The 18636-nt window shown below is 43.1% G+C and overlaps 1 protein-coding gene across 1 annotated transcript in view; it reads left to right on the top strand.

The window, feature by feature from the left end:
• Window positions 1-13802: 13802 nt before the first annotated feature.
• VPS26A (VPS26 retromer complex component A) overlaps window positions 13803-18636 on the top strand; it is a 50119-nt gene continuing 45285 nt past the window's right edge. The window contains exon 1 of the mRNA XM_063710046.1: window positions 13803-13965. Within this exon, the coding sequence (XP_063566116.1) occupies window positions 13963-13965 (3 nt within the window). The 5' untranslated portion in view covers window positions 13803-13962. The remainder of the gene's footprint in view (window positions 13966-18636) is intronic.

The following is an 18636-nucleotide window of genomic DNA, read 5'->3' as shown; positions in this document are numbered from 1 at the left end:
CAGAAAATCACAGTGGTCACTGACCAGACCCCCATGTCATTGCCACTGATGCACCAGCATTTCTTCCTGGGCTCACATCTATGGCTGTATGAGGGCTTCCTAATGACCAACTGCCAGGGTAGGAATAAACTCCAGCTTGGTTCACACATGGATTGGTCTGGTATATGGGAGCAAGCCAAAAGTGGATGTCAGCTACACTACAACGCCATTCAGGAGTGGACTTGAAAAGCAGCTTTGAGGGGAAATCCTCCCAGTGAGCAGGAGCATTGGGTGGTGCTCCTGGCCATCCACTCTGTGTAGAGAGAGAAGTAGCCTGAGGTTGGAAGACACTCATTTGCATGGACTGTGGTGACTGTTTTGCCCAGTTGATAAGGGGCCTAAAACAGAAAGATTGGAAGATTGGGCATGAAGCAGCTTAGGGTAAAGGCATGTGAATGGACCAATGAGAGAAGACAAAGTGTGAAGATGTACATATCAAATGTGAATGCCCACCAGAAAACATCCATCACAGAAGAGGCACTAAACAACCAGGTAGACAAAATGACTTGGACAGATGTCAGTCAGCCTCTGTCATGGGCCACCCTAAAACTGGCACAATGAGCTTAGGAAGGAGTGGCCACAGTGGCAGCGATGGAGGCCACACACGGGCTCCCGCTGACCAAGATTGATCCAGCTACTGATGTTGCCAAATGTCCAGTATGCTAGCAACAGAGCTCATTGCTGAGCCACTGATATGGCACTATCCCTGAAGGAGACTTTGGTGGCTAGTTGACTACATTAGGTCCCTTCCATCCTGGAAGGGCCAGAGATTTGTTTGAACAGTGATAGACATGTATTTCAGGTATGTGTTTGCCTTTCCTGCTCAGGGGATGTCTAACACTAAAATCTAAGGGCTTACAGAGTATGTTTGATTTATCAGCAGGGTTTTGCATATAACATCACATCACAGCATAACAGCAGGATATGCAGCAGTGGGCACACGACCATGGGCTCCACTGGTTTTATCCACCACATCACCTCAGTGCCCTCAACATGACAGAATGTTGGAAGGGCCTGTTGAGGGCACAGCTGAGGCAATGCTTGGCTATGATACACTGAGGTTGGCGTCACAACCTTCGGGATGCAGTTTACATGCTAGATCAGTAACCTTTACATGGTGCTGTGTCCTTAATAGGTAGAATACATGGGTCCAGGAACCAAGGAGTGGAAGTACAAAAGGACTCAACATCGAAACTACGTGGGGTGTTTAGCTGGACACAATGGCTCAGGTCTGCAATCCCAGTTACTTGGGAGGCTGGGGTGGGAGGATTGCTTGAGGCCAGGAGTTCAAGAGCAGCCTGGACAACATAAAAGACCCTGTCCCCTTATCTAACAAATAAAACAAAACACCACTTGTGGAATTTATTCTTCCTATTACCGCAACCCTGAGTTTTGCATATTTAGATGTTATGGTTCCCTGTGGGAAATGTTTCCACCGGGGGACATGGTAAGAGTCGTGTTGAACTTTAAGCTGTGGCATCTTAAGCTCTTTTTGGCAAGGGATGAATGGTCATGAAGTCACCATCTTGGCGGGGGCTGTGAACCTGATTATCAAGAGGCAGGGCTGCTGCTACACAGTGGGGACAGGGAGGACTACGCTTGACACCCAAGTGATCCACTGAGGCTTCTCTTAGTATTTCGAAGAAGTACTAATGGTTTAATGGTAAATGGATAAATACAGCAGCCAGGCCTGAGAAGAACCTGCCAACTAGGGGCTCAGATCCTCATGGCTGAAGCTCTGGGTCAATCCTCCAACTATGCCATCTAGACTAGCAGAGGTGTTAGCCAAGGGTGAGAGAAATCTAGAATTGATAGTAGAGGAGGCATTTAATGAGTATCCATTGTAGTCTTGATACCAGCTGCAGTGGCAGTGGCTGCAATTCGTTCCACTGACCTTTCTCCAGGAAAAGAGCCCTGCAGTATCCTGAAAGAGCTGTTCCCAGAATTTATATGAAGCAAAAAGATCTAAGTGGCACAAGGGGTAAACTGTTACGAATGCTGTGCTGTGTTACCGAGATTCCCCCTTTGGGACTGGAAGATCTATTCCCTCGGCCACAGGAAAGATTGGCTGACGGCTGCAAGTTCTTAGATGCAGAGAGCCAGTTCATCCAAGGTCATGCTCCCTTCTCATGGACAGCTCACAGTCAAAGACTCATCTATGTGGGGGTATAGAGTCTCAGAGCTCATGCTCCACTTGGAACAACTCAGAAGAAACACCCCAACTTCAGAATTCTCTATGTGGTCAGCTGATGCCTTGTGATTATACTGCAGCTCAATTTATTCCTCTCTAATCCTGTTTCCTTCTCGTTCTGCACAGGTGTTTATCCTAAGGCAACTCCATCATTAACTTCCTCCATGCTATTCATCCTCTCAGAGTTTGCTTCTCATAGAACACAACTCATAGGAATACGTTTATAGCATTTTACTTTTGGTGACAGTTGTAAATTATACCCTGATCTTTCTGTTAATAAATCTGAGATTATTTAACAGGAACTTAGTTAGTTTTATGCCCAATGGGGTATTACTGTCAAGAGGCCTATTTTTGGCTTGCACATGATACAGCAGAGAAAACAAGGCACGTTTTAGAAAATATACCTGTTGCTTTGTATCACTAGTTAAGTGCTAGGTTTTACACCTTTAAAGGAGAGGTAGGTAGTCTAGGTTTTGTTTAAAACATGACATTCTTTTTTTTTTTTTTTTTTTTTTTTGAGACGGAGTCTTGCTCTGTCGTCCAGGCTGGAGTGCAGTGGCACCATCTCGGCTCACTGGAAGCTCCGCCTCCCGGGTTCACACCACTCTCCTGCCTCAGCCTCCCGAGTAGCTGGGGCTACAGGCGCCCGCCACCACGTCCGGCTAATTTTTTTGTACTTTTAGTACAGATGGGGTTTCACCGTGTTAGCCAGGATGGTCTCGATCTCCTGACCTAGTGATCCACCCACCTCGGCCTCCCAAAATGCTGGGATTACAGGCTTGAGCCACTGCGCCCGGCCAATGACATTCTTGTTAAAAAAGATCTTAAACTTGCCACAAAGGAACTGTAGAATATTTCTCTTTCGTAGAAAGAGTTTGAGTTTTAGCATTGCAAAGTCCTGGCTTAAATACCAGTTTTACTCTTTATTAGCTGTATAAGTTTAGAACAACTAGGCTAATTTAGCTAAGCTTGTCTAGGGAGAGCAGTATAGTAAGGGGTTAATTGTGTGGACTCCAGAGCCAGATCATCTGGATTGAAAGTTCTGTCGGCCAGGCGCAGTGGCTCATGCCTGTAATCCCAGCACTTTGGGAGGCCGAGGCGGGCAGATCACGAGGTCAGGAGATCGAAACCAACCTGGCCAACATAGTGAAACCCCATCTCTACTAAAAATACAAAAATTAGCCGAGTGTGGTGGCATGTGCCTGTAATCCCAGTTACTTGGGAGGCTGAGGCAGGAGAATCGCTTGAACCAGGGAGTTGGAGGTTGCAGTGAGCCGAGATCATGCCACTGCACTCCAGCATGGTGACAGAGCGAGACTCCGTCACACATACAAAAAAAAGTTCTGTCACTTATCAACTAGATAAGCTTAGATGAGTTACCTAACCTCTCTATACCTCAGTTTCCTCCTTTTTAAGGTGAGGATAATGATAGTACCTACTTTGTAGGTTTGTTAAAAAGATTAAACAAATTAATACATGTAAAGTGCTAGAGACAATGCCATTGAGCAACTGATCAATAAACATGAGCTATTATCACTACTTGTACTATAGGTTAACAATACTTGCCCAAGGGGTTGTGGTGAAGATTAAATGAGGCAATGTATACGATATAGTTAGCTCAGTGTTTGGCAAATAGTAAGCCCCTAAAAAATTGTAATCATGGAAATGTGTGTTGATTGACAGATAGAGCCCAAAACGTAAAAGAGTAAGAATTTAAAAACCTACACAACTTAAAAAAATTTAAGAGTAAGAATTTTAAAAACTACACAAAACTACACATGCTATTTCATAAGACTATTTTAAAGATTACATCTATGTGCTAGGTGATGGGAATACAGAGGGAAACAAATACACATCAGATGGCATTTGTCCTTGAGCTTAGTCTAACAGGGTTTGAATGAGAGTGAATGTAACATGTTAGTCTTGCCTGGCACTAAGGAAGGTATTATGTGAGTGCAATAGTAATTGCGGTTTTTGCATTGTTGGAATTTGCCGTTTGATATTGGAATGCATTCTTAAATAAATGTGGTTATGTTATACATCATTTTAATGGGCACTTATTGTTTTATGTTTTTGTGCTAGTGACTTATTACTTGCTGTTTATTTTATGTTCATTTTAGACTACGGAAATAATGTTAAGACAAAAGCAAATTCAAGCTATTTTCTTATTCGAGTTCAAAACAGGTCTTAAAGCAGCGGAGACAACTCGCAACATCAACAACACATTTGGCGCAGGAATTGCTAACAAACATACAGTGCAGTGGTGGTTAAAACGTTTTGCAAAAAAGATGAGAGCCTTGAAGATGAGAAGCGTAGTGGCCAGCCATGGGAATTTCACAATGACCAATTGAGAGCAATCATTGAAGCTGATCCTCTTACAACTACACAAGAAGTTGCTGAAAAACTCAACATCGACCATTCTATAGGTCGTTTGGCATTTGAAGGAAATTGGAAAGGTAAAAAAGCCCGATAAGTGGGTGCCTTATGATCTGAGCGAGAATCAAAAACGTTGTTTTGAAGTGTTGTCTTCCCTTATTCTATGCAACAACACGAACCATTTCTTGATCTGATTGTGATGTGTGACAAAAAATGGATTTTATACAACAACCGGCGAATACCAGCTCAGTGGCTGGACAGAGAAGCAGCTCCAAATTACTTCCCAAAGCCAAACTTGCACCAAAAAAAGGGCATGGTCACTGCTGCCAGTCTGACCCACTACAGCTTTCTGAATCCCGGGGAAACCATTACATCTGAGAAGTATGCTCAGCAAATTGTTGATGAGATGCACCGAAAACTGCAACTCCTGCAGCCGGCATAGGTCCACAGAAAGGCCCAGTTCTGCTCCATGAGAATGCCCAAGTGCAGGTCGTAGAACCAATGCTTCAAAAGTTGAATGAATTGGGCTACGAAGTTTTGCCACATCCGCCATATTTACCTGACCTCTTGCCAACTGACTACCACTCTTTCAAGCATCTCGGCAACTTTTTGCAAGGAAAACGCTTCCACAACCAGTAGAATGCAGAAAATGTTTTCCAAGAGTTCATCAAATCCAAAAGCATGGATTTTTACACTACAGGAATACAAACTTATTTCTCATTGGCAAAATTGTATTGATTGTAATGGTTCCTATTTTGATTAATAAAGATGAGTTTGAGCCTAGTTATAATGATTTAAAATTCATGGTCCAGGCTGGCTGCAGTGGCTCACACCTGTAATCCCAGCACTTTGGGAGGCCAAGGGAAGAGGATCACTTGAGGTCAGGAGTTTGAGACCAGTGTAGCCAACATAGTGAAACCCCGTCTCTACTAAAAGTAGAAAAAATAAGCTGGACTTGGTGGTGGGCACCTGTAATCCCAGCTACTTGGGAGGCAGAGGCAGGAGAATCGCTTGAACCCAGGAGGTGGAGGTTGCAGTGAGCCAAGATCATGCCACTGCACTCCAGCCTGGGTAACAGATGGAGGCTCCATCTAAATTAAAAAAAATAAAATAAAATTCACAGTCCAAAACTGCAATTACTTTTGCACCAATCTAGATAGCTGGAAGTAAATATTACTTTTGTACCAACCTAGATAGATGGAAGTAAATATTATCAGCCACATAGAAGAAATAGTATATAAAACATATAGCTTTTTTTTTTTATTTTGAGACATGATCTGGCTCTGTTACCCAGGCTGGAGTACAGTGGTGTGATCTCAGCTCACAGTAGCTTCCAACTTCTGGGCTCAAGCGATCCTCCCACCTTAGCCTCCCAAGTAGCTGGGACCACAGGTGCACGCCACCACGCCCAGCTGTTTTTTCTTTTGCATTTTTGGTAAAGACAGGGTCTTGTTGTGTTGCCCAGGCTAGGGTTTTTTTTTGTGTGTGGGTTTTTTTTTTTTTTGTGAGGGACAAAGTCTCGCTCTGTCACCCAGTCCACCCAGTCTGGAGTGCAGTAGTGCGATCATAGCTCACTGCAACCTCCACCTCCCAGGCTTAAGCAGCCTTTAGCTCCTGGACTCAAGTGATCCTCCTGCCTTAGCCTCCCAAGTAGCTAGGACTATAGGCATGTGCCACCATGCCTGGCTCTCTCTCTCTCTATTTTATATATATATATATATATATTATATATATATTTTTTATTATATATATATTTATACATATATATATTTTATTTTTTTTTGAGACAGGCTCTCATCATGTTGTCCAGGCTGGCCTCAAACTCCTGGCCTCAAGCGATCCTCCCACTTTGGCCTCCCAAAATGCTGGGATTACAGGCATGAGCCATCATGCCTGGCCTTGTGTAGGTTTTCAAATTCTTACCCTTTTACCCTTTGGGTTCTTTTTTTCGATCAATTATTTACCATAATTACAGAGTTTTTTTGGGGGTGGGTTGTGGGCAAAGGGTTAAAAACTTCTTCCAATTTGTACTTTTGAGCAATAGTCTAATTAGTAGCCAATTTTCCTATCTGATATTATACAATCAACAAAAACCTGCTGAGGACCAAGCCACCAGGGATTAACAGTTAAGACTACTCACAATTTAGTGGATAAAACACAAATAACTATAATACATTTTACATTATAGATGTTTTTTCAAATCTATAATAATGATAAAATGCTGAGATAGCAAAGGGATGGGAATGGCTGATTTTGCAGAAGCTTTTTGTCTCCATTCCCTCAGCATGTTGTCCACTTTACCAGTTGGGTCACTGTTGAAAATATTAATACAGTTGATCTTTCAGAACCCTATTTGTCTTCCTAGGTTTATGCATACCAAACCAAGGTTTCTCAGCTTTGGCATTATTGACATTTATTTATTTATTTATTTTTAGAGCTAGAGACTCACTATGTTGCCCCGGCTGGTCCAAAGCTCCTAGGTTCAAGTGGTTCTCCTGCCTCAGCCTGCTGAGTATCTGGGACTACAAGTCCATACCACTGCGCCTGGCTATTGACATTTTTGACAGGGTATGTCTTTGTTGTAGGGAGGCTATTCTGTGGATTATAGGATGTTTACAGCTTTTCTGATCTCTACTCATTACTTGCCCAGTAGTACTTTCCCCCCTAGAACTCGACAATCAAAACTGTCTCCTGGCTGGGTGCAGTGGCTCTCGCCTGTAATCCCAGCACTCTGGGAGGCTGAGGTGGGCAGAGCACTTGAGGTCAGGAGTTTGAGACCAGCCTGACCAACATGGTGAAACCCCATCTCTACTAAAAATGCAAAAATTAGCCGGGCGTGGTGCTGGGTGCCTGTAGTCCCAGCTACTCGGGAGGCTGAGGCAGGAGAATCACTTGAACCCAGGAGGCAGAGGTTGCAGTGAGCCAAGATCGTGCCATTGCACTTCAGCCTGGGGGACAAGAGTTTGTCTCAAACACGCACACACACACACACACACACACACCCCCCCCTTAGTGGCAATAAATATTAGTAAATAATGAACATTTCAAAATTTTATAGTTTCTTTGGATCAGAAATTTGAGAGAGGATTACCTTGGTGGTTCTGTTAAGGAGATTTTCATGAAATTGCAGTCAATTTGTCAGCTGAGGCTGCAGTCATCTGAAGAGTTAATGAGGGCAGGAGGATCAGCTTCTGTGATGGCTCACTCACATGGCTGGCAAGTTAGTTCTGGCTATTTCCAGGTGATCTCAGTTCCTCACTATGTGGACCTCTCCATTGGACTTCTCTCAGAGTGAGTGACCCAAGAGAAAGCAAGTCAGAAGCAGCCGTGAAAGTCACACACATCACTTCCATTTTATTCTGTTGGTCACACAGACCAGTGTTGACAACATTTGAGAAGGGACTACAAAGGAGTGTAAATACTGGAAGGCAAGGATCATCGGGGAATATCTTGGAGGCTGGCTACTATAACACAGTCATTTCAAAAAAAAATCATAAGAGTTGGAACATAAAATTGGAGAAATTATTCAGAAAGGAGAACAAAGAGACAACTAGATGGAAAATAGAAAAGAAGAGATAAGAAAATGACATAATCAATTCAGGAAGTCCAATATGCGACTAATAGAAGACCCAGGATGAAAGAGGAGAGGAAAAGATGGGAAGAAATTATCAGAGAAATTTAGCAAGGTTTCAAGATACCAAGTTATTGTAGAAAAGTCACACACAAACACATGCACAAGCAATGAACAATTAGAAAATTTTTTTTAAAACAAAATTTTAAATTTGGCATAGAGACGGGGTCTTGCCATGTTGCCCAGGCTTGTCTCGAACTCCTGGGCTCAGGCAATCCTCCTGCCTCGGACTCCCAAAGTGCTGGGATTACAGGTGTGAGCCACTATACCTGGCCAGAAAATTAAAAAAAAAAAATTAATACCATTTACAATAGTGTCAAAAAATAAATGTTTAGAAAAAAATTTAACAAAAGATGTGAAAGGTACTGAAAACTACAAAACATTGCCAAAAGAAATTAAAGCTGTTTTCTCTACTTATTTAGAAAAATAGATAAATACACCATATTCATGGATTGCAAGGCCCAATATTGTTAAGACGCCAATTTTCCCCAAATTAAGGTGTAGGTTCAAATCATTTCCAACCAGCAGATTTTTTTTTTTTTTGGAGAAGTGGATTCACAATTTATAAATGTATGCTGGAATACAAGAACTTAGAATAGCCAATGCATTCTTGAAAAATAACAAGTTGGAATAATTACAGTACCTTACTTCAAGGTTTACTATAAAGCTATTGTATTGAAGACAGTGTAGTATTGCATAAATATAGACAAACAGATCAATGGAAAAGACTAGAAATTTCAGAAATAGGCCCACAATTATACAGTCAATAGATTTTTTACAAAAACACCAAAGATATATCTATCTATCTATACAGACATATATATATATATATTTTTTTTTTTTTTTTTTTTTTTTTTTGAGATGGAGTCTCACTCTGTTGCCCAAGCTAGAGTGCAATGGCCCGATCTTGGCTCACTGTAACCTCTGCGTCCCAGGCTCAAATGATTCTTCTTCCTCAGCCTCCTGAGTAGCTGGGATTACAGGCACACACCACCACGCCCAGCTAATTTTTGCATTTTTTAGTACAGACGGGGTTGCACCATACTGGCCAGGCTGGTCTCGAACTCCTCACCTCAGGTGATCCACCTGCCTCAGCCTCCCAAAGTGCTGGGATTACAGGCATGAGCCACCGTGCCCGGCCAACACCAAAGATATTTAAGGGGGAAAGGTAAGTGTTTGCAACAAATGGTGCTGGAACCATGTAGACACAGATAAGCTCTCAAATCTTACCCCATACTATTTACAAAATTTAGTTTGAGATGGATCTCATTTTACATTTTACACCTAAATGTAAAAGTCCAAATTCTCAAGTCATCAACAGACATTGTTAGGAAAGTAAATAAGCACACAGAGTGGGAGAAAATATTTGCAATTACTACATTTGATACAGGACTTATATTCAAAATATTTGATAAACTATAACTCCATGAGAAAATGAACATCTTAACTAAAAATTGGCAGTCTTGACAGGCACTTCCCAAAGGGAGGTATATGTGAATGATACATATGCACATGAAAAAGTGTTCAGAATCATTAATCATCAGGGAAAAGCAAATTAAAATCACAGTGAGAAAACCACACATTCATAAGAATGACTAATGTTAGAAACACTGACAACACCAAATGTTAGCAAGGATATAGAAACATTAATATTTCACACACTCGAGATGGGAGGATAAAATGGCACAAACAGTTTAAAAAATGATGTGGCATTTTCCTGTAAAATTAAATATACACCTAACCCAACCCAGCAATTCCACTTCGGTTAGCTTCACAAAAAAGGCGTGTACATAGTAGCACTTTGTTCACAATAGAAAAAAATGGGCAAAAAGATGTCCACTGACAGGAAAAAGGATATTTTGTGGTCTCTTCACAAAATGGAATACTACTATAAGCAATGAAATGGAACAAACTGCTGATGCATACAACAACATAAATAAGTATCAAAACATTTTGCTTAGGGAATGAAACAAGACACAAAAGAACACTGGTGGTATGATTCCATTATTATTTTGCTATAGAACACACAAAGCTAATCAATATCAAGAAAATCAGAACAGTGGTTGTGTCTAGGAGATGGGATTGATTGAGAGAGGATGTGAGAAAATTTTCTGGGGTTGATGGCAGTCATCTATATCTTGATGAAGGTGTGGGTTAAACAAATGTATGCCTTTTTTTTTAAGAGTCAGGGCCTGGCTCTGTAGCCCAAACTGGAGTGCAGTGGCACCAGTGTGGTTCACTATAACCTGGAACTCCTGGACTCAAGCAATTCTCCCGCTTCAGCCTCCTGAGCGGCTGTGACTACAGGCATGCCTCACCACCTGGATAATTTTTAAATTTTTTCTAGAGACTAGGGTCTTGCTCCACCATCCAGGCTGGAGTGCAGCGACACGACCATTGCAGCCTTGAACTCCTGGCCTCATGCAATCCTCCTGTGTTGGCTTCACAAAGTGCTGAGATTATAGACATGAGCCACAGCGCCCTGTGACACCATGCACAATCAAAATGTATGCAATTGTCAAAACTGATCAAACTGCACACTTAAGACTAACATATGTCACTGTATGTACATTATATCTCATTTTAAAAAGAAAAGAGGAATAGTGAGATAAAACATTAAGTATTGGTACATTTAAGAAAAAACTATATTGTGAAAAAATGTTTGGCTTTTATAATAGTAATTTTTTAAAAAAAGAATATTTACCATGATTACAGCTGCACTCGCTAAAGTTTTTAAGCAAAATCTATCTGCTCTGGCAGGTTAAAAGAAAAAAGTGTTTCTATACTTCACTGGCATGCTTTAAATTGTATTTTCTTTTTAAATTAAATTAATTTATTATTTATTTTTTGAGACAGGGTCTCGTTCTGTTGCTCAGGCTGGAGTGCAGTGGTGCAATCTCTGCTCACTGCAAACTCTGCCTCCCCGGCTCAAGCTATCCTCCCACCTCAGCCTCCTGAGTAGCTTGTCCAATAGGCACATGCCACCACGCCCAGCTAATTTTTGTGCTTCTGCAAGAGACAAGGTCTCACCATGTTGCCCAGGCTGGTCTCAAACTCCTGGGCTGAAGTGATCCACCTACCTCAGCCTCCCAAAGTGTTGGGATTACAGGTGTGAGCCATTGCGCCCGGCCTAAATTGTATTTTCTTTCTTTATCCTTTTTGTGTATTTGTATTTTATTCTCTTCCCTTAACTTTGCCAGTGAACTCTGCAAACAGCTGCTCCCTGACACTCTCACAGTTATTAATGTGAATTTTTAGTCTTTGTGAATTTGAACAAATGACTATTTTTCTCTTAACTGGTTTCTGATTGATAAAAGCTCAGATTATCTTATCATCTAATACTTTCTGACCTAAACTCGGTACTTTTGTTGATGAAAGTCAATCCCTGTAAGTTAGTCACAATTTCCTCACACACCCCACCTTTTTTTTTTTGGCAGAGGGCAAATATAGAGATGCCACAGTTCTCAGCTGGTGAAACACTGTACTGCTCACAATCTAGCTCTAACATTCTGGCTTGCTGAATAGATTGATAGGTAGGCAGACAGACAAATAACTAGCTCAACAATTCTGTTGCTTCTTGTATTTATTATGATAGCACAATTATTGATTGGGTTTTGATCAGTAGAATAAATAATTAGTACAAATTGGTTTCTAGTGTGACTTTCTTTGCCACCTCTTATTTATACCTGGCTTCGCTAGTATTTCTTTGCCTGTGTGGCATTTTCATCTATTCTCTTTGTTATGTTGATATTTAAGTCCCAGAAAAGAGTGGGTAGGAACCAGAGTAGCTCTCAAGGTGACAGGCAAATCTTCTAAATGAAAAAAACCATTTTTCACTTTTATTAATTAAAGATTTGCATTGTTTTTGCTGCTTTCTTTTCACAGTTCAAACAGACAACAATATCAGTGTTACTATAGTTATTTATTTTTTTTGAGATGGAGTCTCGCTCTGTCACCAGGTTGGAGTGCAGTGGCGCGATCTTGGCTCACTGCAACCTCTGCCTCCTAGGTTTAAGTGATCCTCCTGCCTCAGCCTACCGAGTAGCTAGGATTACAGACGTGCACCACCATGCCCGGCTGATTTTTGTATTTTTAGTAGAGACGGGGTTTCGCCATGTTGGCCAGGCTGGTCTCAAACTTCTGACCTCAAGTGATCCGTCCGCCTCGGCCTCTCAAAGTGCTGGAATTATAGACCGTGAGCCACCACGCCTGGCCCAAATATGTGCATTTAAAGCTACAAATTTTCCTTTTACACAGTGTCACTGCATTCCACAAATTTGATATGTTGTATTATCTTTTATTTCAAATTACTTCTATTTTTATTATTTTTTATTTTTGAGACAGAGTCTTGCTCTGTCGCCCAGGCTGGAGTGCAGGGGCTCCATCTCGGGCACTGCAACCTCCGCTTTCCGGATTCAAGAGATACTCGTGTCTGACCTCAGGTGATCCACCTGCCTCGGCCTCCCAAAGTGTTGGGATTACAAGCGTGAGCCTCCGTGCCCGGCCTCAACTTATTTTTAAATTTCCATTGATCTCTTCTTTGACCTAGAGATTTGGAATTATGTTGCTTAATTTCCAATATTTCCGGAATTTTCTGGCTTGTTTGGGTTGATTTCTAATTTTAATTCTATTGCGGTTAGAGATGATACTCTGATTTCAATCCTCTTAAATTTGAGGCTCACACTGAGGATTAAGTATAAAAAAATTTTTTTTGATACCTGTTTCATGGCCTTGCCTCACAAACTTCTGTTTTAAGGTGGGGTAATTATAGTGCGTTCAGGGATGGATTTTTCTTCTGCTTTGGTTATGCATAGAGTGCACTGTGGCCCTTCAACACTATACTCTGAAATCCCACACAGTATTTTCCTCATCTGGAGGTCCTATAGGCTTACACTAGGGAGGAGGATCCAGTTCAGGCCAGCGTAGTCTTCAGCTGCGCCGTGGGACTTTCGGGGGAGCGCCTTTGCCCTCTCAGAACGGCTGGGCGGAACGGTGGGTTTGTGAGCCCTCCAGGCTCAGGGCGGGTCGCTCAGGGGCCATCTGGGGACTTTGGGAAGCAATGAAAGTTGTACCCTAGGATTTTTTTCTACTGGTCTTCTCTTCAGAGGCGAGAAAGCCAAGTTAAGAAAACCCAGACTCAGAAGGAGGTGGAGCGGGACTGCGTTCAGGCAAGGTGGCAGAACGCCTCGCCGTGGACGAAGAGAGCACATCTCTTCTTGCGAGGCCTAAGGAAGCAGGGCTCCCACTCGCCTCGGCAACCCAAGGACCCAGCCAAGGAGAGAGCCTCCAGATGAATCCTTCCTCTCCTCCTTCCTTCCCAGCCGCTCAAACTTTCACAAAGAGGAACTGGGTGCGGTAAAGAGGCCGGACACGGAACCGCTCGTCCGGTGACCGAAGAGACGGCTAGGACGAGCCCGCGAACCTGCCTCTGTTCAGGCCCCGCCCACTCGACGTAATTTGCCCGCCCCTCTCCACCCTCCCAAGGGTGGAGCCTGAGGCCCCGCCTCCAAGCGGCCTCTCCCCGGAGTGCCTGGCGGCCAGCAGGGCGGGGCAGGAGGCTGGGAGAGGGACGGGTGCGGGGGGAGGGGGAGAGGAAGGGAGCGGTCACGTGTGAGGGGGCGGCCCGAGGTCACGTGACGGGGCACCGGAGCGGAGGGAGCCGGGGCTGGGAGTTCTCCTGAGGGAAGAGGAGTGGAGTAGGGGGGACGCGGCGGTGGCGTTGACAATGGTGAGTGCGCGGCGGCCAGCGCGCTCGCCTCCCGCCTTCGTCCCGGAGCGCGCGGCGGGCCGGCCAACCGCGGGCCGGGCGTCGCCGGAGGAGGGGACGGGGGAGCAGGGCGGGGAGCGGGGTTAGGCCTGTCGGGCCACCCCTGGGTCTGGGAAAAGCGGGCGGCGCCACCTCTTCCCGGTCTCGGCGAGGCCCAAGCACCTACGGGCGGCGGCGTGCTCTCCTGGCCATGTCGGAGCCTCTGCCCGCGTTCTTCGACTGCTTGTGGGGGCTCTGGCTGGGGACTTGGACCCCGCCTCTGCGGGGGCTGGTTGCCGCCTCCCCTTCCTAGGTAGCCAGTCCCTGTTCTCCTCCCGGGCAGCCTCTCTTCCATCCAGGTGGGGTGACCCGGGAGCCCCCCACCTCCGGACTCTTCGGGGGACTTGGGCACTCAGTGTGTCACGAACTTGATAAACTTTGATATTTTAAAACCTGACTATGGTGACATTCTTTGATTTCATGACCCCAGTTCAGGCTTTCTGTTGACACTTGTAAAATGGGAGAGAAAAATAAAAGGACGTTGGAATGGGGGATATCTTTAACTCCAGAGACACCCGTTTGGTGCCCGCCGTTTTAAGCATTGACTCTCATTTCCGTCCGCAAGCTATTTCTCTGAACTTAACGCTCTGGGTTGTTGAAACGGCCTGTGAGGCAGAGGAGGGAGGGGAATCAGTGCTCTCACCACAGTCCGCGGAAGCACTAGCCTGGGCATTGTGGTATTTAGCTGGGTGTCGGCAGTCTCTAGGTTAGATCTCATTTTACCCATTTTCTGGTAGTAGTCGTCAATTCGCTTCATTTAGCGCCCACTCTATGCTCTCCTAATACTACCTGCTCTTCCCAAAGCTCACTGATTCAATAGACTGCTTGAGACTTTTGGCTTAAAAGGCCGAGCCAGGTATATTTTTAAAAAGCTACTTTGAATAAATAACTTTTAACTTCAGTAATGATGTTGCTTTCAAAACAAAACAAAACAACAAAATCCAGACATTCATGTTCATTCTTAGAGCTTTTTTTCTTTCATTCAACAAATAATTGCTCAGGTGTGCCTAGGGGACCCGAGTGAAATGGAAACAGCGCCTACCTGCTCTCGTAGCTTACAATGTAGGGAGAGATAAACATTTATTTGTGTAAATTATTTGTTTTAACGTGGAAATTAGAATTGTGACAGATACTAAGAAGGAAGTATTGGGGGACCTTGCCTAGTCAGGGAGTTAGGGCAGGCTTCTTTAATTGAATATCATTTGAAAAGAAAACTTAAAAGGTCCTCCTATTTTTTGCTTACATTTGTAATTATTACTTTTAATACGCTTTTTTGAATTATGTTCAAGAGCAGTTTATATTTTCAAGTTACCCAAACAGAAACTAAATTGTAAAACTTTAAAACACTGAAATGGTCACAGATGTAATATACGTATGAAAATTTGCTGTTTCATTGCTTGTGTATGGGCTAAGTGAATGAATTTTGAGAGTCAGCCTTCCACCTCAGAAATGTAATGAGTTGCATTTCTTTACATCCACTGGACTTAATGAAATTCCTTCAGTGGGGACTAAAAAGTTGCCTTTTTATGTATCTACCATGTATTTTTGCTAATTGGTAATGCCCAATATTGGGTTCACAAATTATATGAAAAATCCTAAATTAACCTAAAGTCAGTGATAGGAGGTTTAGGCCAAGATTAGAAAACTATAAAAACAATTGCTAGCATGTTTTTATAGTCATATATATTGCAGTCCAGTTATTTAAAAGCTCCTTAAGAGTTTTAACTTGCATATTAATAGTTAATCCTGAAAATCGCAATATTCCGAATGCGCCCTTGAAGATATCTTTACCAAAAGAAGTGAGTAGTATTTTTGCACTTAAAAGATCTCACCGGGTGCGGTGGCTCACACCTGTAATCCCAACAATTTGGGAGGCCGAGGTGGGCGGATCACCTGAAGTCGGGAGTTTGAGACCAGCCTGGCCAACATGGCGAAACCCCGTCTTCACTAAAAATACAAAAACAAAAAAAAAAAAATTGGCCGAGTGTGGTGGCGCATTGCTGTAGTCCCACCTACTCAGGAGGCGGAAGTTGCCTGACCAACATGGTGAAACTCCGTCTCAACTAAAAATAAAAAAATTAGGTGTGGCGCACACCTGTAATCCCAGCTACTCAGGAGGCTGAGGCAGGAGAATCACTTGAACCCGGAGGCAGAGGTTGCAGTGAGCCGAGATCGCGCCGCTGTACTCCAGCCTGGCGACAGAGTGAGACTCCGTCTCAAAAAAAAAAAAAAAAAAAAAAAAAAAGAATCTCAAAACTGAATTGCTGCCTGCATCATATCCTAACCCTCAACAAATTTTATTCTCTTTCCTTCTAGTCTTTACCAGCTTGACAGTTGTGTATTTTACTTCCTCTTTAACATATCAGAAGTATTAGAATTTTATTTAGAATAATTAGAAAAAGAATTTAATTTCATTACCCTTTATTTCAAATGACAGAAGTTGCACATCTTAGAAAAAACTTTGAAAGAGAGACTTTGGGTAGAGATCTTTCTCTTTCAGTTCTTTCTGAAAGACAAGCTTTTTTCCTCAGTTATTTTTGTCTTTTTGTTCTCTACCTGTAAAATGTAAGATATCCACAATTTTCTGGAGGTGTTTTTTGGTAAGACTAGTTCTTTTATTATTATTATTATTATTATTATTATTATTATTATTATTTTTTGAGACGGAGTCTTGCTCTGTCGCCCAGGCTGGACTGCAGTGGCGCGATCTTGGCTCACTGCAACTTCCGCCTCCTGAGTAGCTGGGACTACAGGAATGCGCCACCACACCCGGCCAATTTTTTTTTTTTTTGTATTTTTAGTGGAGACGGGGTTTCGCCATGTTGGCCAGACTGGTCTCAAACGCCCGACCTCAAGTGATCCGCCCGCCTTGGCCTCCCAAAGTGTTGGGATTACAGGTGTGAGCCACTGTGCCTGGCCGGCTAGTTCATTTTCGATATGCCCTAATGTAAAAAAACTGAATGTTGGTCGGGCATGGTGCACTTTGGGAGGCCGAAGCGGGCGGATCACGAGGTCAGGATATCAAGACCATCCTGGCTAACACGGTGAAACCCCGTCTGCACTAAAAATACAAAAAATTAGCCAGGCGCGGTGGCGGGCGCCTGTAGTCCCAGCTACTCAGGAGGCTGAGGCAGGAGAATGGCATGAACCCGGGAGGCGGAGCTTGCAGTGAGCCGAGCTAGCGCCACTGCACTCCGGCCTGGGCGAAAGAGCGAGACTCCATCTCAAAAAAAAAAACAAAAAACAAAAAACAACTGAATGTTAACCCAATGCTATATTGTCATGGAATAACTGGTTAAAGTGCAGTAATTTATTACTCAACCTATTACTTTTTTGCATATGCTATACTAGGCTTTTTAAAAATGCCTTTTGATTGCTTCCAATTTTAGTGTTTTGATTGTATTTAAAAATATCTTTTTTTTTTTTTTTTTTTTTTGAGACAAGCTCTTGCTCTGCCGCCCAGTCAGTGGCTTACTGCAGCCTCGACCTCCTGGGTTCAGCCTCCCAAGTAGCTGGGACTGCAGGCACATACCACTATGCTGGGCTAATTTTTAAAATTTTTGTAGGTATGGGGGTCTAGCTGTATTGACGAAGCTGGTCTTGAACTTCTGGGCTCAAGTGATCCTCCTGCTTCAGCTTCCCAAAGTGCTAGGATTACAGGTGTGAGCCACTGTGTTCTGCTACTTTTTTTTAAATTATGAAATATTTCTTGCATCCAGAAAATAATAGAGGATAGCACGTAGTTTTTCACATATTTTTAATGGTTAGGAATTTAAAAATTTAAAGAATGGTGTCAAAACATTGTTTATCATTACGGTGTTAGTTAATTGTGAAATTTTATAAAATGAACTTGGTTTATACCATTTTAATTGGTGGCAATTTTAGTTCTATAAAATTTTATTTAACTTTGGGATTTGATTTTTTTGTTTTTTTTTGAGACAGAATCTCACTCTGTCGCCCAGGCTGGAGTGCAGTGGCAAGATCTCGGCTCACTGCAACTTCTGCCTCCTGGGTTCAAGTGATTCTGCTGCCTCAGCCTCCCGCATAGCTGGGACTATAAGTGCATGCCACCACGTCTGGCAAATTTGTTCTATTTTTGTAGAGATGGGGTTTCACCGTGTTAGTCAGGATGGTCTCGATCTCCCGACCTTGTGATCCTCCTGCTTCGGCCTCCCAAAGTGCTGGGATTACAGGCGTGAGCCACTGCGCCTGGTGATTTGATCTTTTAATGTTAGCTTTCAAATCCCAAGTGGAACTCTATGTGTGTTTAGGTATATGCATGTGGAAAAAAGTTATAATATTTCCTTTTCTCTGTAAAACAATTTTTATAGTTTTCAAATCTCATTTTTCTTTTACGTAGCTCTGGGAAGTGTCAGGAGGAATGAGAAAATTAATTTTAAGGCCAAGCAAGGTGGCTCACGCCTGTAATCCCAGCACTTTGGGAGGCTGAGGCGGGTGGATCACTTGAGCCCAGGAGTTTGCGCCTGGCCTGGGCAATGTGGCAGAAACCCTGTCTCTACAAAAAATATAAAAACGAGCCAGGTGTTGTGGCTCACACCTGTAGTCCCAGCTACTTGGGAGGCTTGAGGTGGG

Source organism: Gorilla gorilla, chromosome 8, assembly GCF_029281585.2.
Source record: "Gorilla gorilla gorilla isolate KB3781 chromosome 8, NHGRI_mGorGor1-v2.1_pri, whole genome shotgun sequence".
In the NCBI taxonomy this organism is placed as follows: domain Eukaryota; kingdom Metazoa; phylum Chordata; class Mammalia; order Primates; family Hominidae; genus Gorilla; species Gorilla gorilla.
Note: the sequence above shows the minus strand (reverse complement) of the source record. Positions and strands in the feature narration are given on the sequence as shown.